The 21,802-nt window shown below is 38.3% G+C and overlaps 1 protein-coding gene across 1 annotated transcript in view; it reads left to right on the forward strand.

The window, feature by feature from the left end:
- Positions 1-9,111: 9,111 nt before the first annotated feature.
- LOC140240711 (hemicentin-1-like) overlaps positions 9,112-21,802 on the forward strand; it is a 142,663-nt gene continuing 129,972 nt past the window's right edge. Inside the window, exon 1 of the mRNA XM_072320475.1 lies at positions 9,112-9,988. Within this exon, the coding sequence (XP_072176576.1) occupies positions 9,571-9,988 (418 nt within the window). The 5' untranslated portion in view covers positions 9,112-9,570. The remainder of the gene's footprint in view (positions 9,989-21,802) is intronic.

The following is a 21,802-nucleotide window of genomic DNA, read 5'->3' on the forward strand; positions in this document are numbered from 1 at the left end:
CAGATTTAATTTACATGCTTTTGTCACCATAGCTACTGTAAAGCTTATATAAGCCATTTCATTGAGTGGTCAAACCTTCTCACTGAAACGAAAACTGAAAAATCTTTGTCTTTTATAAAGTGTTCCATTCAAACACAAGCACACATTTTACAGACAATTTCGCATTCATCGTTTATTTGACATAAACACAATAACACAAAATGTAAAAGACATTTATTATTATCATTGGAATGGATATGTTCGGTATATAAAAACAGACAGAATATTTCACTGGAAAATATCATAGAAAGATGCAGAAACATCTCCAAACAACAACAACAACAACAGTTATTCAAATTCATGAAATTCTTCCGTCGAGATGTTTTCTTTGCTCATGGCTACTACTAAAACACTGATCAATATTAGTGCTTATTTACGTCGATGTAGGGTAGTTTGTCAATCAGTTGCAACGACAGCTATTTGTACAGAAAAGAAAAACAAGCAATCACTACCTTGATTCAGATCAAAGTTGTAATTAGATGCGTGGGAAAATTTTGTCCACCAATGCTTTAGTGTGTCACAGACAAATGTCTGAATGTCTAAACCTCTTCCATTCTCCCTGACTACAGTACTTTCGTCGATGGCGTTACTTGATGTGGTTTTTGCTTTATTTGTATGCTGTTTTTTTCCGGCTTGTTCATCCACCACTTGCTTTTTAACTCTTTTTAAGCCAATGAGTAAAATGTGCACAAATTTTACACACAAACCAATGGACTGGAAATACACGTGGACATAGCTACCGCCCAAGTCAATAACTAAACTTCGTTTCCTTTGGACGTCAGTTTGGTTTCCATGGGATCAGTGCTACATGCAACATTAAGTTGTTCACATAGTGTTTTTGTTGTTCTTTTTTTTTTCTGCGTGTTTTAATCGGCTTTGTATAATGGAATAACCATTTCATTTATTGTGCGTTTGGTTCTAACGACCAAGTTCCGAGCCAGTTCCGAGCTAGCCGTGCGCATATCAAACTACAGAGGGCGTCACACAATGCACCTGCGAAGGGGAACTTTGCGTACATCTGTTTTTCCAACTGCAGTATTGGGATTTTCCTATACAGAGATAAGTGGTTTGTCCCTTACTGACAGGGCCTAATGGGTGGGATATACATACTTTGATCTAGCAAATCAATAACTGGAAAACAAACAAGCAAAAAAACAACAACATACAACATCGGTTATGCGAGAGCAGATTCCCGCGTTCAAATCATTATGTATGAATGAGATAAAATATAAATAATGTATATTGCCCTTTCTGCTATCATGTGTTTACGAGAGAAACAATCACGAATATGGACATGTAACATTCGACCTTTAACGATACAAATCGAGGTCCTACTACCTGTGACGGGACTGAAATTCATAGCAATTTTTTAACATACAGCAACAACAAAACGCGGAACATCTTTTGTTGTTCTTATTATCTTTTTTTTTTTTACTGCAATTGAAAGCTGGATACCATGGCTGTGACTTTAAAATTCCTTCTGTTTTGTGAAAATTATTTCATTTCATAATACGTAGATCAACGAGACTGATGTTGTCCTTGTCAGATCGAAACACGCCTCGTGCATTTTCTCTTCGCAAAATAATGAAAAGATGAAAATGTATAATTATTACGTGTATATAATTGATGCCTGTTTAATAATGTAGCTGTGGCGGTATTCAATAGACACACGAAGATGACACTGTCTCAATAAGCCAGTTCGGAGTAAGCTCATGGGCACATTGGTACGAATGACCTTTCTTTTTTCTCAGTTGGTTAGGGGCACTTCACTCGTTTTCAGAGCGACATAATGCATAAGCTTTACGTAACAATTTATGGGATTCATCAATCCCGTTCAAACCAAAAATAAACTTGCGTAGACCAGATGAGCTGAATGATCTGTCAATTCACACTTGAGAAAGTATCCATTTCATTATTTTGCATTGGATGTATTGACAATCTCTTTCTATTGATATTGCTAAATACCACTTTTGCTGTCAGGTGGATGTGCTGGCAAGCGGCATTTATAAGGTTACATGAATATTCCATGACAGATGCTTATCCCAGTAAATTTAAAAACCAACATGCCTGTTGGTCCGAATGACCTTGTTTCTGCTCATGCGCAAAGTGGAACTCCGAACAGTGGTCTATAAATTGTAATAATCTAAATTTAGACTGAAGGAATTAATGACTCTAAATAGCAATCATTTTTAATTCGATTATTATTATAATAGTCTCTCTCTCTCTCTCTCTCTCTCTTTTTTTTTTGGGGGGGGGGGAGGGGGAGGAAAGCCGAAAAAACGCAGATGCTCTTCGTGAAATCAAATATACAAGAATACACAAAACCACTGGAGTGAACTGTAATATTCAAAATTGATTGGATTTTATAAAGTGTTTTGTAAAACTTTGGAGTATATTATGGACAAAACTCCTTTTTTGAAAATATTTCAATATTGAACACTTAACCATTACCTCTCGAAGACACGCATAAGATGTGTCTCGTTGTTAACACATAGTAGGCCTATGCTTTACATCAAGATCGAACAACTCCTCTGCATTGAAAAAAATGAAGAAAACGCACTCTTTCGGAAAGTACGTCTCAAAATTCAAACAAACTATACTGCAATTTGAAATGGACTCTTCGCTTGATGTGGTGAAAATAAAAATGAAAGATTGCTTCTAAATTTAAACTTTGCTGCAAATTGGATGGCTACAAAACCTGAGTGAAAAACACAAATGCCTCGTAAACCCGCTGCTGACCTCATTTCCCCTCCTGACCCGATGAAAAAAAAAAAAAAAAACAACTTGTTTTAATGTCGTTCACTGCGCCAAACGTCAAAAGCATGCCGGCAAAGAAGGTTATGAGAAATTGTGCCAGCAAACTTCCAAGGGGGCAGTGGGGAGTGAGAGAGGAGGGGTAGGGGGTGAATCTACCTCCAATAATTCTCTCTGGAAATCATCATGCAACATCCTCGCCCCTTGCAATCTGCAGTAAAAATGGCGATTGCACAGTTCGTTGTTTTTACGAAGATTCTTTAATTCGAAAATGAAATACGGTTCATAATTCCGAAGGCTCATTAGTACCCATTTTAAATTTTCTTCCTGTATTTTTATATATTTGATTTTTTACTTTGGGATCGACGAACCCTGTTCATTTCAGTATTAACGAACACCTAAGCCAAGGTATCCGGAATATGTGTGTTTAGGAATAACGAACGTTCGGAATAACGAATTAACCTTAGATCATTCTCGGATTAACGAATATTCGGAACATCAAGCCTTCTTTTATTAATTTTTAGTGTTAGCGAACATTACCCATAATAGTAACTCTGCAAGGTAATGTGTGTATGTGTGTGTGTGTGTGATAGACAAGGAATTAAAGTAAAATCTCATGATTTAGACTCGTTGCAATTTGATAATGATCTCACTGAATAACGTTTACTATAGATGCGTTGGAAGCTTTCATCAGAAATTTGCCGGTAGATGGCACACAGAATAATTGTTCGTGAGAGACGGTATGAATATCATCCTAATTTTTCTAAGGGTGACCATGCACAAATTTGACCTTTGTCATTCTGACGTCACATCATCTCCAAGAAACATTAATTTTTCATGGACATTGGGGATAGCAGTCAAATATTGCACAGACCTTTAAAGATGCTGGATGCATGCAGGACACATAAGGATACCGGAACCATTGCGAAGTTCCATTTTGGGAGATGGAAGCGATAAAGTCACAAAATATTATAAACGCATGTTCTGTTTGATTTTAAGGGTGTTTATTTTTCCAGATAGCGATATTATGAGAAACAGAGACAAAATGATGAAAACAAATGCTTATGGAATGAAAATGAAGATTGTTTATACCACCGGTAGATTCTTATCGGGCAACAAGATGAAATAGAAATTTCATGTAGCCTGACTCATCTGAGTTTTCTCTCGTCGTTTCATATTACAAGTTATATGTATGGGTAGTTTAGTGACCTCTTGAGTTCCAGGTTCCTCGTTTTTCAATCGTTTTACGCTTTGACGTGGGTGCCTCAAAAATAATAAAGTCGGTGAGTAACACCGGCTGGCGATCGTTATTCATACTGTTCGTTGATACGAAAATGTATGGTTCGTTATTCTGAAAGACACACATTCCGCGCACCTGATGTTCTTTAATCCGAAAATGAAATAGTGCTCGTTAATCCGAACATTTGTGGCAATATTTCGAACGTTCGTCAGTCCAAAAATGAAAAAAAAAAAAGGTTCGCCTGTCCGAAGGTTCGCTGGTACGCCCCTTTCTTTCATTTTCGGATAGATAACCTTCGGAATAATGAACCTGCGGAATAACAACTGTATGTAACCGCTATTGGAAGCAATCAGCAAAATAACTTTCAATTCAATCAGTTAAAGAGTGCAAAGTCCCTTCTTTGTTTTCGCAGATGATATACAGAGGTGATGCGGTCGAGTACGGTGCCTACTGAAATAAGAACATTGAGTGCCATTATATTATATTGATTCCTTTACGCATGCACCGAAATAACTTATATTCCTTGAATCAATAGGGTGGTGTCAAGACATTACCCCGACACATGCACAGTCGAATTTCATTTATCACATTATATTCGTTTCACTGCATGTTTGGGCATAACATGCGCTTGAGTTAATTTGTTAGTTGTATTCAAATCAGCTGTTATCTATGTTGTTTGATTACACATGTATTTTTACTTGTTTGTTTGTTGTTGTTGTTGTTTTTTTTTTTTTGGTTACCAACATAATCTGTGTTCACTACTGCATAATCTTGACTCATCTACTGTTGACAGCGTAACCTTCGCTCCTAATTAACAACTGGCTGTTTTCTGTCAAAGTGAAAGCGGTTGCGTTTATTCATTGCATATCGTCAATCTGTTCCCATAATGTCATCTGCCCGTTGTGTGGAAAACTGAAGAACCATACTTACATGGATAATGACAAATCGGAGGTGGTTTACAGATAAGGGGCGGCGTTTGATTATCCATGTACGCCCGATCCAATGGCAAGATTCATGTAAAATTTATCAGAGGAATGCCGCTGATGACGTCATAATGACTATACGACGAAAACATATAGATATGAATATGATTGCGACAGTATACCTATAACCTATTGTTATCATCGTCAACCTTGAATTTTGCATCCCATTGCATATTCGTTATCATCATCACCACCATCACCATTGTCAATATCATCATCATTATCGTCATTGTTATAATCATCATCATCGTTGTAATCTTAACTATAATACAGTGTATCAGCATACTGGGTACAGATCATTATCACTAACTGTATACAATCATGGTTTGTTTTATCATCATTAGGACGAACCAAAATTCCTCAATATAGAAACTCAGATGTAATAATCTTTTAATGCCCTGGAAACTCATAAACTGTCTCTATATAGCAAATCATACAGCATACTCGAAACAAATATCTTATCATAATCATCAAATATTCAGAACGGATGATTCCTTCCATAACGGTAAGACTGGAAATCATCACAGTGGACGGTAAAGGGAAGGATTTATTGGGGCAGATAGAAAGATGGCCAACGGTTAGGTTCATAAGGTTTCTGAGCCGGATGAAGTGTTTACCGGGGAGGAAGCCAGAAGGGTCTGAAAGGGGGTACGATGCGGCGTTGGGAGGAAAAGAGTGTCTCGAAAAAATGGCTTAGACCGTGTTGAGTGGCGTAGAAAGAAAAAGAGATAGAGGGTGAGAGATCGAGCTCACGTGATCCGGGTCCATGTTCCACCATGCGCGGCGCTCTGTCATCTTTCGTTCGACCATGCAGATTTGAATATTTCTACAGATTAATGGCGCTGTATAAATGCTGTTTCATCATCACCATCGGGGATGAGGAAAGAGGACGGCCTCACCGTATAGTGCGCGCATGGAAAGTAATATAGTATAGCAAAGGGAACATTGTGTTGGTGACTGATGGTGGTATAGCGGTGATGGGAGTGCAGAGGAAGACTCATTTTTGTAGCCCATAACAAGATGATACATAACAATCATGATACCTCCTTGCCCATACGTGCATAATAATCACTGAAGGAGTAATAAAGGTCGGTATAGCGTTCTTTCACTCGGGTTCTGGCGCGGGTTCGAATCCCAGTCACCACTGTATGGAGCTACTTGGCTGTATAGCTCCATGAGTCTGAGGAATGTTGTGTGTTAGTAATATTATGGAACTCTCCATATAGCTCCATGGATGGTATCATACCGTTCCCTCTAGTCATGCTAGTATAACCACGGGCCTACTTAGGTCCATGGTATAACAGAGGCAAAACTCTGTCCCTGGAATAGGACATAAAATGGAGGTCCCGGATGTTCCGGACGTCCCAGAGGTATCAAAGATCCCGGCGGTCCCGAAGGTCCCGGAGGTCACCCGAGTCACAATCACAATCAACCTATTACGTAAAAAGATCCTCTTCATTCGTCCATCGCAAAGAAAACGAAAGCAGCGGTGGTATTGATGGAAGATGAGGATGATGCAGGTGTTTCTGTGTGATGTTGATAGTGGCTCTGCTCCTCTTTCCTCCTCCTCCTCTTCCTGATGACGAGGTGATGGCGATGATGACGATGGTGTATAGTGCTATAGGGTTGTGTTTGTGGTGGCGTTGTGATGGTGTGATGGTGATGAAAATAAAGACGAGGATGTTGGTGGGTGAAGTTGACAAGACTGCTGTTGTGTACTCCTGATGATGATGATGAGGATGATGATGATGATGATGATGATGATGATGATGATGATGATGAAGATGATGATGAGGATGATGAGGATGATGATGAAGATGAATACGATGATGATGATGATGATGATGAGGATGATGATGATGAAGGCAATGGAAGTTGTGGTGATGATGGCGGTGGTACTAGTGGTGTTTGAAGATGAAGAGGACAACGGTTGATAGGAGAAGTTGATACCAGTTCCGCTGCTATACTTCAAAGTCTCGTGATGGCAATGATAGTTAATAGTGGGATATATAGGTGAATATGAATATGAAGATGATACGGTCTTGGTGGATGAAGTTCACAGTATTGCTGCTACTCCCCTTTATGAAGATACATGATGATAGCATAATAAAGATAATAATGACAGTGATAATGATAATGATGATAATTTATTTTTTTTATACATTTCTAATGTTTGCCGGGGTAGCCCATTCTCCAATAAGTAGCACTCTTTCATGAATAATGTTGATGAACATTATGTACATCAAACTAAATAACAAAACGCATAAACAGAAGAAAACGTAAATACATACTGTACATCGCAAAGTTACATAAAAAATATACACTATATTGATTATGCCACAACAAGAGTTTACCAGAATGTCGAAATATCAATTAAATCGCTTCTGTGAAGGAATGACTAGATAATAGAATAAATTTGGTTGTGCTACTTACAAAAGACACCAATCTTTTCCGTGAATATAATGGAAGAAGCTGATTTGATGGAAGATAATAGCTTGTTACATTCAAGTAAAGAAGATACAATTGGGCTACACTTGTGACAATCAGAGCGAAATCTCGGCACACGTAGACTTCCAATGTCTATTTGCCTTGTGTGATTACACGTGATGTTCATGTGTGGCATCATTACTAGCTGAAGGTAAGAAGGTGCTAAGTTATGAACACATTCACGTATCATCATACCGCAACGGAACTCGAAACGTTTGTCTAGTGTCATCCATCTATTAAAGACTTTTGAATAATGAGCCGACGGTGTCTCATATAGATGTTTTGCCCAATAGTATTCGTGCGAAAAAAAAAAAAAAATAGCGTATAGTTTTATGGGATTGAAATCTGTTCGACCACACAAGAGAACGGTAATCAAATTGTGGTATACTAGACTGTTAAATAGAGTAACTTTAAGGATTGTTGGGGAAAAAACTCGCTCTCCTTATCATGCAAACACTTTTCTGGGCAAGTTTACTTACATTTTCGATTTGTTTAGGTCATTTCAGTTCTTCATCTATTAAAACTCCTGAACATTTGGTGAACTGAACTCTTTTAATAAAATTACCGACTTTTTTAATTTTCCCGACATTAGCACGAGAACCAATAATCATGACAGAAGTCAATTAATGATGGTGATGACATGATGATGATGATGATGATAATGATAAAGACAATTTTAATAAGACAGTAGGCCTAGTGATGGCATTTGCTGTTAACCTCGATGGCAGGGAGCGATACCAACGTTGTGGCAGTGACGGATAGCTCAGTCGGTAGAGCACCGGGCTAGGAATCCGGAGGTCTCAGGTTCGAATTCCGACGGAATCCCATTTACTTTGCTCATTTTTCCACTAGTAATAGAAGAGGCCTATGATCTAGACTTATACATCTAGTCCGGTATTCTTAGCTTAGGTGCATTACATGGTTGTATGTACTGGTCAGCAATATTGATCGACAAACTCCGGATTCGCGTACATCGTATGGTTACGCACATTGTGTTGCGCGCCGCCCTCACCTTTTCTTTACAATGTTGTTTTTTTCAGAAATGGACAGGACACACACACACACACATATTACACACACACACACACACACACACACACACCACGCGCACGATAATGATACGCGCGAGCTGAGGGGATGAAAGTTTGTCACGAACTTGTCGCTAGGAGCTAAACTTTTATCATTGGACGAGCGAAAACAACCTGTCGTCTGTTTCGCCCGCTCGAACCTCACTCGCGGCCGTGCGTGTTACTTCACTGGAGCTGCCTTTGAGTTTCGCCTGTGATGACGCGACCGGATCTTCTGTGGTAGATTTAGGTATGTCAGTCGTGTTTGGTGGTGCTGTAGGTCTCCTCACTACTTGCAGATTGTACACAACTCGACGAAAAGTGAGAGATGTGTGAAAGGAGGGTCTCGACAAGGACAGATTATAACCAGTTCTGTCACTCTTCCGTGTGACTTTTGGAGGTCATAAAGGTCTAGGCTTTTGAGCAAACGTGCGTGCACCGTTGTGGAAGTTGACGGGCTTCCATAAGTTGATGCAACAAAGGGGAATCCATCAAATTATCAGCTGTTTGTCATCCACTGCGGACGCAACACTCACAGCACTGTGTCGCAGTGACGGATCTGTATAGTTCTCGGCTGTACCAATGGTCCTCGTCGCAAACTTCTGTTCTGCTGGGTGAGGAACGTTGTTACTATTTGCTTTGTTATAACTCTTGCCCTCCCTGTCAAATTTGAGGCTGATTACAGATAGAGAGAGAGGAAAAACAGAGGGAGGGCGACGGACGTAGCAGAGAGCGGACTGCTTTCTTGCGAGGACCCGGTTGTCTGCAAATCGCGGATCGACAGAGGCTGGAGCGGAGCAGTGCCAGCGGCGGCGGCGGCGTTAGCCGAGCAGAGGAAAAAACTTGAGGATTACCTGGATATGATGGATTCTTTGTGCTAGAACCTGTTTTTACGTTGTATCATGTGACAGAGTAACTGCTGCATTGGTTCCAAGCAGTTGTATCGGACCTCATCTTTTACAGTTCTTCGTTTTCGTTGCGTAAGAGCTGCGGCACAATAATGCCGATTAACGCGAATCGGCAGAACTTTCAGCCGGCTCTCCGGCTGAGCCTACCCGTACTTTTAACCCTGTTCCTAGTGCCTTGTGTCTCTCCACAGGGATACGTTAGGACCTCGCTGACAATAGACAATGCACACGAGACATCTGAATTTGAGTCCGTGTCTTCTACATCCAGCTATGTCTACGCTGAACCTAACCCCGGCAATCAAGCTGGTGGTGATGTTGAAGGACAAAGGACTGTTGAACTTGAGGGGGGCCAAGGTGGAGCAACAATGGCCTTTGTGTTTGATGTGACGGGGTCCATGTTCGATGACTTGCAGCAAGTCATTGAAGGAGCCAAGCGTATTCTTGATTCAAATCTGATGAGGAGAGACACCCCCTTAAAAAACTTTGCCTTGGTGCCTTTTCATGACCCAGGTTTGTTTCTCTACTTACCATTGAATTTGCTATTTTGTTATTGTAAAACTTAAGATTCTGTCCAGATCCTTCTGCATTGTATTTCTTTGGGTTTTGTTTGTTTGTTTTTGTTTGTTGTTGTTGTGACAGAACTACTTTGTTTATTTTCTTGCTAGAGTGATCGAACCACATGTGATCTTTCTAACACATATATTGCCAAATATTGCTAACAAGGCCGGAAAACGCTTGAAGATCTCTGTTTGAATCATTTGCCAATCAGCCCTACAGACAAAGGCAGTAGCTATAAAGTATAGTATAAAACACTTAGGTATCACAGCATTTCTGAAGTTATTTGATTACACTGTAGTAATCATAGTATGTTTCACAATCCTGGTAGAGAATAAGACAATAAAAGTGCTATAAAAAAGCAAAAACAAACAAACAAACAAAAAACCCAATGTACTCAAAATGATAGCAATAACTGGACATTAAATGTAGAAAATTCGAGCTTTTTGAAGAGTCCAGTGATGGTAAAAAATATGAGTTTGCTTCCGCTTGTTTATTTCCAGTCAGAAAACACTAAATGAAGCTTTAAAAAATAGCCGGTAAAAGAAAAAGAAACGAAAAAAGTTGTGAAACAGAATTTTGCCAATCACAGAAATCCATACCACTTTTAGTTTGATTACATCCATGGCTTGATATAGGTTCTGTTTTAAAAGTTCGGCAATTCGATTGTGTTATTACATGTAGGGCCTATGCGTCATCATGCCACCAGTGAGTGGTTCTGTATTCAGTGATCATTTCACTACAGTTAAATTTGTACCAAATGGAGAAACATTCAAAGAAAACAAACAATTGTTATTGTAGTTTTAAAGTTCAAAGGAAAGTTGCATGCTAAGTATGAATGCAGTCTAAATAGGCCTAACTAATGAACAACAGTTTTACTGTCCCTTTAAAAGCTATAGCTGAATTACATCTTAGCATTCTTGGTTTAGCATGATATAAGTTCACAAAAGCTCTCTAAGAATTGACAGTATTTGTTTAATAGATACACATGAGTGCCAACTCCCCATAAGGTGGTTCGATAGAGTCTGAGTGTAGGGAAATGGAGTTATAAAATTCCTAAATCAGATTACTACCACAGTCCTTGCCACCATGAAAAGCTTGTGTGTGTGTGTGTCTGTGTGTCTGTGTTTGTGTGTGTCCCAGTCTCTTGACTCTTTCCCCATTTCTAAGCCAACTTATCCCCTCTTCCTTAGTGCGGCAGACACGAGCACAAACAGTTCTGTTGTGTCTCGAGTGTGCTCTACAACTGACTGATTAGAATTTAACTTCTGCATAAAAGGGAAACATTGTCCTCCACAGGAGAGGAAATTCTACCCTGAGTACACATCCTGGAAGAAAAAGTCTGTACCCGTGGTATCAACTTACTCACTTTACAAGTAGTTAGAAGACTTATTTAGTAGAAGATAAACATTGTTTTGTATGTAAAGGAAGAGTATAAATACTAAAACCAATAGATTTATGGTAATGTAACTTGCGTAACCTTTAAAAAAAAAAAAAAACAGTGGCTAGCATTCTAGAGAAGTAAATAAACATTCCTTTTATCCAGTGATGAATTTAATGTTTGGTGTTAGAAGATGGAGAACAAGAGGTCAATATAATAAAGAGCTTGTGAGAGAGAGGAAAAAAGGAAAAGAAAGAAAGCAAAGGAAAATTGGGAGTTACAATTGTATCAGGGCTTGTATGTGCATAACTTGTGAATGATGATAATACTATTGCTTCCCATGTTTAGTTGCCACCATGAAGAAGGCTTTAGTAGCTTCAAATGGTTAAACGCACTCAATCAGTTATCTCACATCCAAGACGTGTTGATTCCCTCAGAATTTGTTTGGCATTTGTATTTTGTGAGCCATGCATTTGCATTTCTGGAAATCAAATAAGTGCTTATTTCTCGTCTTGAGAAGTTTTTAGGTTTTCTGAGAGGCCTCTCAATTCAAGTTGGGTCGCCAGTGGAAGTATTGTTTCCTTCTACCTATTGTCCTGCTTTGCAAATTACATTCCACTCAGGCTTGTTCAAAACGGAACCAAAGCACAGACTACACACACATACAGTTGTACAGGTTGTTCAGGGACTCACGTCAGTGCACTGTGATGTAATGAACACAAATTTGTTGGGACTTCGCTTAGCTTTTTGATCTTTAATATGCAATCTTCAGTTGTTTTACAATATATTTGTCAAAGTGTATCTTTACCTTTTCTCTGTTGACAAGAACCATCAGAGAATAAACTTGTGTCTAAAGATAGGTTATAGAAGACTGATTGGTATTTCATAGCTGTACTCAAACCAAATATGGCAGTCATTCATATAAGAAATGGGTTCATGTAGCTTAAATGAGAAAGAAAATGAAAACCAAGAAGAAATGATGGTGAAAAGAGATGAATGCTCGGTCTGGCAAGGTGAATGAGATACAACCCATTGGCTGAAGTTCATTTCTATCAGGAAATGCCGAATTGATTGCCATGTTTTGTGTGAGACCATTACACATTTGGAAAGTACAAACAGAGTGTGGTGACCTGATGTTAATTTGGCGGAAGATCTTGGCTCCAGGGCCATTTACTCTGGAGCGATACCAGGTTGAAAGGATAGGAAATAGCAGATGACACAGGAAAGGTACTCTTCAATCCACACAGGCATTGTTTATGCCTTGTTGTGTCTTTTTGATGTACAGCTGTAGTTCAAAATGTAATGCCCTGTCTGGGCAGAAAATAGCCTAGCGGGTGTGCTTTATGTCATTACCATCTGCAGGCAAACTACAATGTAAACCAGTAGCCTTGGATTCTTTTACTCGTTATGTCTCATTTTGTAAGTGGTTCTTATTTATAAAGTAATGCAGGTTAGATTTATCAACCAAACACTAACTTTCAGTCTGATGTAACATTATTGGTAGTCGGTATATAGGCACAAATTCTTATCCTTTGCAGAGCAATCACTAATTTTAATTTTAATTTAAGTGTTAATATTTGGAGACTAATTTTGAGTAAAGCCGAGGCAATTCAGAGTCATGGTCTTTAACAGCAGCTTTAAGCAAGTTTAAAGGGAAGATAAACCCTAAGAGCAATGTGGATTGAGTGAAAGCAGCAACATTAGTAGAACGCATCAGTGAAAGTTTGAAGAAAATCGGACAATCGATGCAAAAGTTATGGATTTTTAAAGTTTTGGTGTTGGAACTGCTGGATGAGGAGACTACTAGAAGCTATGACGTATGAGTGGACAACAATACAAAGAAAATATAGAGAAAATTCTACAAAAATCCATTTTTCACGAAAATTACAAATTCCGTCAACTTGATACTGACATATGTTAAGGGTAGCAATTATTCCCCATGCTTTCTGAAAGCGGTTAGTCAAGTGCTCTTTCATAATGCTAGAAAAATGAATTTTTGTTGAATTTCCTGTATATTTTCTTTGCATTGTTGTCCTCTCATACGTCATAACCTCTAGTAGTCTCCTATTCCAGCGGTTCCAACACCAAAACTTTAAAAATTCATAACTTTTGCATCGATTGTCCGATTTTCCTCAAACTTTCACTGATGTGTTCTACTAATGATGCTGCTCTCACTCAATCCACATTGCTCTTAGGGTTTACCTTCCCTTTAAATGCATCAAAATGATCTTAGTCAGAGCCAGATTTTATCTGAAGCTAGGAATCCTGGTTTTGATTACTTAATGAGATTAAGTGGTGTTGTACACAAACCAGCTTCTGTGTAGAGAAAACAATACAGAAGTTGGAATTTAATGCATACCCCGTATCCATCAAAGCAATGCTGTCAAATCACAGTCTATGTACAGTAGCTCATGTCATACAGTGACTTTTCAGATACTATACCTAGAGAAGTGATGTAGAGTATATGTAAAGGTAAGTCCTAATATTTTAGTAGTGTGTGGGGGTTAAAAAAAAAAATGGTCAAGTGTGCTAATCACAATTTTAGGATCAAGTTGCTATGGTGTGATGTATATCCCCTACAGTCTTTCCTGCAACTCTGTCATAGTAATTGAAGCCCTTCCCTATCCTATCCCACTCCTTCTCAACCCCCTCCCTTCATCCAGGACAATGGTTGCTTTCTCTGTGGAGTGAGGTCACACAGGGGGGAACTGTTTGAAATTGTGATTTCCTCATGATTCACTAGCGAGAAAGTGGGAGTTTCCCCCCTCCAGAGTCCAGGAGAGGGGATGTTTTGACAATCACCTTTGAAAACCTCTGGGTTCATCTCATTTAAAGGTAGTCACCAGCTCAGCGAGTGTAGAGGTATAGGAGGGGAAATACAGATGTGCCACATGTTTGTGACTCCTCAGTTCACAGACTCCGATCTGTTCACAAACTCAGATCCACCTGATATCCATTCAGGATTTCCGCCGACCTCCTTGTTTGAATATGTACCCTGAGCTGTTGATTTCCGCTCATGTATGGATTATCATTTGGTATCTATCTTGTTGGGGGGGGGGGGGGGGGTCTCCACACAGTATCAAAAGAGTGCATGAGAACAGATGGCTGTAGAAGATTTGATGTGCTGCAAACTGGACTAAAGGCTAAACAACTCAGTGGATATAAAATCTAGTCAAAAGTACTTTGCAGTTTGAGTCACTTGTTTGATTGTAAAGAGTCTCAAAGGCAGTATAGGCCTACCGATATGTACATGCAAAACATTAGGTCTTCTTTACAATAGGCCTGCTGTAAAAGTGGAAGATTTTGCTGTTTGGAAACTTAAGTGTGAAAATAAAAGCACTCGGAATTGTTTTTGCTTGTTGCTACTGTACTACTGTACATTTTGATTGTGAAATTCATCTTATCTGGCTGAGTAAATTAATACGCATGCACATTGTAGGAAGTCTCCAATACAGAGATCATGGTTGGCATAGGTTTGGCAGAGACCATTTCTCTAGCATTGTTGGATGCATGTAAGCAATTCTAGTATTTAAGATCAACAACATGGTAAATAGTGCAATGAGTCTGAAATAAGCAGGTTAATGTTTGAAACATTGGTTGGACAAAGACATGTTGTGTGAATAGTTGCAGTCTCAAATGGTGCGATATGTTGAAGAATTGGATTGACAATGACTAATTTGCTTGCAAAATGGTCAGTCGGAATTCATCATTAACAATATCAGGAACAGCTGGGCATTTTACATTTTGATAAACATTCAGGTTGAAAGTTGCCATTATACCTGAGGTAGAACACTGAGGCAAAAATGCATCACAATGACAGTGATAGATTACATGGCCAGGCTTCCTGCTTTATAGTTCTCAGTCATGATTCATGTTTGAAAATAAAGTCAAATGAAAAAAAACGAACAAACAAACAAACAAATGATATAACAAAGCAAAGAACAAATATTTCATGAGCAGTCAGATTGCATGCAGTGTATAATAAAACTTTCACTGCCAACTGGAAGTGGCATTTCTGTCTCTCTAGTGAAATTCCTGACTCTGTATCATGAAGCAAACCTGAAGGAATAATGCAAACCATCGACATAAAAGTGCCTGGAGGCCTGTAACTGAAAGTCATAATTTGAAATAATGTTCTTAAAGAAATATCTGCTAAAATGGTATCAATCGAAAGCCAGCTTTTGTTATTATGTTCTATGCAAGACAAATTGTTGAGTGGCTTTAATCTGAAATATCCAGAATTACCCTGACTACCAGCATTCGTAAAACAAAAGAAAGAAACGAAACATAAAAAAAAAACACTGAATGAGGGCGGGTAGAAATCCATTGCTCATTATTGTCAAAGTTCTTTGTATTGCCTGTCATAGAGATGTACATACATAATACCACTGTGAGTCCATTTAACATGAGAAACAGTAGATCCTCATTTATCAAATATTAATCAGTTACCAGAGTCTAATTTGGCTTAACTGTGCCTTTGTGGTTATTATTGGAGAGGAAGGAGGCGTGAGTGGTTGAATTCATTCAAATGTGTTTTGTGAGACAACTTGCTTGGAGATGTGTCCTTTTGGCTCAGTGGCAAATGCAGGAAGGGCATGCTGTGTTTTAGAGATTAGTCATCTCTCAATCAGAGTGCATTTTGTGTGGCTGTGATGGTCTTGTGACCTCATACAACAGCAATAATTGTCCACGCTAATGATAGAAATAAGGTATTTACATCAAGAGCTGCAGTTCATCAGAAGCTGTAATGATGTAGTGCAGGGACAGGAGTTCATCCAGGATGAAGGTTGTAGGTTTCAGTTTCATTAATGTTTTGGAAGACATTGAGGCATCTCACATGTGCAGGACAGTTGTGTCTCATCTGAGGATGCTATTCCACACCCTATGTTCAAATCGACTTCAGTAAAAATAGAGCAAACTCAGATGAACAAAATGGTAGAGATTTCATCAGAAATTAATGTAAAATAAGGCAGTGTTGGAGTTTTAAAGGGTGTGTGCAGTTTTGGTCGAGGTGAGGATTTAGCTTTTAATGTTTTGCGAGATATTCAGAAACCACTCTATGAGATGTCAAAGAGCATGCAGTTCTAAGGGGTATCAAAAGTTTATTCGATGAATATCGGTTTTGAAATGGCTGAGATATCCAAAAACAAGGTGAAACAAAGAGATTCTAATAAAGTTGTGGCATGTCGCCTTTTATTATTAGCACTTTTTTGGATATCTCAGCCATTTGAAAACCAATTTTCATCAAATAAATGTTGAATCCTTCTTAAAATTACATTCTCTTTCATATTTCATAAGAGGCTTTTCATTATCTCACTTAGGAATGTTTAAAACATGAATCCCCACCTCAACCAGTACTGTACAGTCCCTTTAAGTTTTTTTTTGTGTGTTTTCAGCAGAGTGATATCTTCTTTGTCCTCTTGGTTTGTACTAGAATATGCTAGAAGAATACTGTAAAACGAGGAATGTTCGCGTGCATTTTAATGTCTCGAATTTCGCGAGTGCCAAGATTCCCAAAATTAAAATGTTATTATTTCTTGTCTTGTTTTGATAAAAACTCCTGCCAATCATTTTGTCAGATTTTACTCTTTTTTATAAATCCCAACTTATACATAGTGTAGAATTACACTTCAAAGCACAAACAACTCTACCATAGATACTTTTCAACATATCTTGTTTAAAGAATACTTATCCACTGTATCAGTGCTCCAACATTTAATACGATTATGAATTTGACATTAATAGTCTGTTGATAACATTGGTTGCTTTCCTCGGCTACAGTTAACTATTGGACCACCCATTATGCATGGTGAAAGAAGAGCTTGTCTGTCATCAAAGGTTAAAAATTTGTTGACCCCCAGCAAAAATTACATTAGTGCTCAGGAAATGATGACTAACACTGTTAGCACCTAGTCATTATAAATACATGCTATCATCATGGACGTAATTTGTGTCTATCAAGCTGCAGTGCATGGGAAAACATTTTGCTATATTAAATGTTGATGTTCTTAAGTTGATATGCAAATGAATGTGTTACAGGTAAAGTTGGATATAATTCTCTGGTATTTTTTTTTTCCTGCATAGTGCAGATAGGACAAGGATTTTTTTTTTTTTAAATAACTTGTGGCATTCTATAATTATTTTGTTTGTGTTGTTTATCTGCTTTATGGATGGAACTATGCCAAAACACTGAAGGCTTCATGATTGCTCTATATATTCATGATTTGCTTTCAGAATACATTACATTGCAGAGAAAATGATGCAGATGTTTTTGAAAATACCAAAACTGTTATTGCTCTGAATGGGGCTGTTAATGAAAAGGCATTTCCAAATGAAATTATGGATTTTTTATTTTTATTTTTTAGGTAATGCCAATTTTTGGTCAAATTTCTTTTTGTTCATTTTTTTTTTCTATTTTAATCCTTTTTCTCTCATTCTCTGTCTTTCTTACTTTTTCTCCTCTCTTGGCTTTATAGGGCCTCCTTTTTTCAGTCCCTTATATTTGAAACTCTCATATTGTATTTCATTTCATTTTGTATTTTCATGTTCAATGCATCAAGGGACATTGTAATACAGGACATCAGGATCCAGGCTTAAATAACATCTTTATTCCTGACTATCTACAAATCAGAATAAAATAGCAATGATAAAGAGTCGCTATGTTCCCATCTTGACAACAAAAAAGGCTAAATAAATGTGTGCTCAGCTTGATTTTATTTTAAAGGTACTAGCCCACATTTGCAAACCCACGAAAATCAAAACTGCACAAAACAGGTCCAATATGACTTCAAGTACAAGTTATAACAGTAACACACCTCACCTGTCGCTCTTTGTCTATACCATTCGATAAAAGAGAGAAAATCATCGTTTTAAAATCAATTTTCAAACCGGGTCAACCCGACCCAAAATCGAATTACGAGTGCGGGCTATAGCTACGTACATTGTACATGTAACACGTACGTGGACCGGAGCTAGCGAGCGTTAAACGCATGCATACGGATTACGGTGCATTTTCATTTATTTTTATGAAAGTAATGGACTAATTGGAACGAAATTTTGCACAGGTGTTACTGCAATCATACCCAAACTCCATGCTAACTATGAGACCAATTGCTGCAGGTTTACAAATGTGCGCTAATACCTTTAAAGTAGAAGCCATTACGATTCATTTCCAAATAAGATTTATTTTTTCACATGTGATGTATTGTAAAAACTACACAAGGACTCTCAGCAGAATGGGGGTTAGGGCTTGCAAAAACTGGAACCACTGATACCTTAAAGGCATTATTTACCATTTGCATATGAAACAAAAACCCAGCTTTAGTGCTTCAAAATGGTTCTAAAATGTGAGTTACAGGTGTACGCATAGAAACAACCACTGTAAAATTTTTTGATCAGGATACTCAGTGTTAAATTTTGTTAAGTATTCAAAATGTGAACAATACTTATGAAATATTGTTTCATACTATAAACTGTCTACAGTTATGGTTCAATGAGAAAAAGAGTGATATCTCCCTACATTTTAGGTTTTATTGCAAAATTTGTACATGATGGGATGTTTTGGGATACAGCTGACCTACAAATATGTATCAAATGTGATAACTCTAAAATTTTTAAAATCACTGCTCCCAAAGGTAAACTGTACCTTTAAAAAAGTTTTCATACATTGGGGGGGGGGGGGGGGGGTCAATGGCTGCCAGGTGGGTAAGTTATGACGAGGGTGGCTGCATGCTGACAGCTGTGACTGTCCCAGCATACCAACCATGAATAGCCCCTACTATTCAGGACTGGGCCAGGGGTGCTCAACCCAAACAAGAATTATCGTGCAGTGCAGACAGCTGCCTGGTAGTGATGAGAGATGGTGCCCGAAGTCTTCGGGTCAAGTCTTCCTTCATTTTTACCTTTTTCACCGTTCACTGCAGAATTATGATTCTGCAATAGCAGTGTCATATCTCAAGCAATTTAATCCTCTCACTGCTGCCACTTCAGAATGACATAGACATCTTGGCCCGAATTCACAAAGGTGGTACAAATGATACCATGGTTTAAACCATGGACAAAAACCATGGAATGCCAAGTGTTGCATGCGATATTTTGCTACGAAATCAGTCATTTCGTCGATGAAATGATTATTTTGTAAAGAAATGACAACATTTTGTAACTAAATGAACACTTTGTCCACGAAATGATAATTTCGTTAACGAAACAGTCATTTTGTCGACGAAATGACCAATTTCGTAACGAAATATTCTGTTTGACACTTGGCGCTCCATGGTTTTTGTCCATGGTTTAGACCATGGTTTTGTTTGTACCACCTTCGTGAATTCGGGCCCTTATGTCTATAGTCCAATTGCTGATGGTAGTGACAACACTTAGTGTATTGGGCAATGTAGAGACATAAGTTGAGTGTTCTTTGGGTCACTATACACTGTTAATGCTCCACAGAGGAAAGCCTAAATATAGCATTTTCATGCTCTTTCTGGGAGGTTGCATTCGAGAAGTTATCGATCTGCAGTCAACTCTCATTTGATAGGAGTGGAGAGGGAGCCAGTGCATTTGAAAGTTATACCCCTTTCAGGTAATCGTGGATGCGGATAATAGGAGCACTAAGTCGTAAAATTTCGATTACATGAACGGGAGAGGAGTAGAAAAGTGCGCATTATTTTGATGCTGCTATTATGCGCATAATTGCAGCATGAGGAGTAGATAGAGAATACATGAACGCGTTTTACGACTTATCCGCACTAACATTCCACAGTTCGGTCAAAGGTCACTCGATTTCCCGCACAACCGCTGATTGCTGAGCTTGAGCGCGCGAGAGGTGTGCATACACGTGAGGATATTCACCAGAAACATTACGTCATTATAGAGGCGTGCGCCATAACCATGACAAATAACTCCGTCCTTCGCACCATTTTATGAACGGGTGCTCGTAAAAGTAGTGCGCACTTCATGGGATATATGAATGCGATTTTGACTACTTCATCCGCATTATTTGGATGCGGATAATTGAACCGCGATTACCTGAAAGGGGTATTAGTCTGAAAAGAAGGAGTAAAATTTTATTGGTACATCAATAAAAAAAAATGATCAAAATCAGATGAAAAATAAGGAAGTTATGGCTGTTGTGCTCATAAGATTTACTCTTTCTACAGACAAACTTATAACTAGACTCTCTATGCCAACTTTCACCTCTTGGAACAGTAATATCTATATAAGTATTTTGGTCTGAAAATTTTATCAGTAGGTGATAACTGCTATATATGCAACATTAACTCTAATATGCAGGGCTGCTAGTAGTGTGAAGTGCATAAGTTCTGACTTGGAATGGATTTGATGGAAATCCTCTTTAACGAATAAAATTTGAACGGTCAGTATCACAATATGAGCTGTTTGTTTCTGCAAGTTAGCAAAGTTTATGAGGATGGAGGATACACTATAAATCATACGCTAATGTCTGATGGTATGATGTGTATGATTTCATTGTCACAATGGTAACCGAATCCTTTTCAATTCATGATGTACTTTGATACTGCAAAGAGCATCAGATTCTATTGGTTATGTCATAAATATTTCTGAAAACTTGCCATGACCTCTGTGCTTCATGTTGCATACTTTTCATTGACCAGCTGTCTCATTTTGTCCTTCAGTTTTTGCTATTCTGTGTTCTTCAACAAAATGCCATCTGGTATTTATCCTATTGCTAATAGTGTCATTATCATTATTTTCAACACATTTTAACTCTTTTAAGAGCATCATTACATGAGCAGAGTAAAAGAACCAAACCTGCTCTTTGTGAGGGTAAAACGTAACATCATCTTGGAACTACTTTGTCTGAATGTTATAAATTTTGCTGTCATGTCCATGTAGGCAAGTTTTATTCATTATGCAAGTATACTGAAATTGATATTCTGAGATAGTTTTGGTGTGACATGGTAGAGCAGTCCTTAATGCTGGAATAGTGAGAATGTCATTGGAAGAATAAGCCATGACAATAGATGTATGGAAAAGAAAAGGTCTGAGCCAGCAACTAGCCAGGTCAATTTGATTTTTAGAAATAAAACCTTAGGGTAAGGGTCAACCAGCCCCTTGAACTTAGGGTTCTTGAGAACAAGGATATGAAAAAGATATCTGCGCATAGCAACACTAACAAGATTTGGTGTTCGGTAGGCTTCTATAGTTTTTTTCTGGTAATGTAAACTCTTGAGCATTGGCAGCTATCCGTTGAGGTGATATTTGAACTCTATTCATTACAAGTTTAGGCTACAGGGAATATCAGCAAGTGAGTGATGACATTTTAACTATTGTAATACATGATATAGGCCTAGTGTATGTTAACAGATTACTTAAAAATGCCCTCTCCTCATTGAGATGTGTTAATTGATTGG

This window comes from Diadema setosum, chromosome 17 (assembly GCF_964275005.1).
Source record: "Diadema setosum chromosome 17, eeDiaSeto1, whole genome shotgun sequence".
NCBI lineage: Eukaryota > Metazoa > Echinodermata > Echinoidea > Diadematoida > Diadematidae > Diadema > Diadema setosum.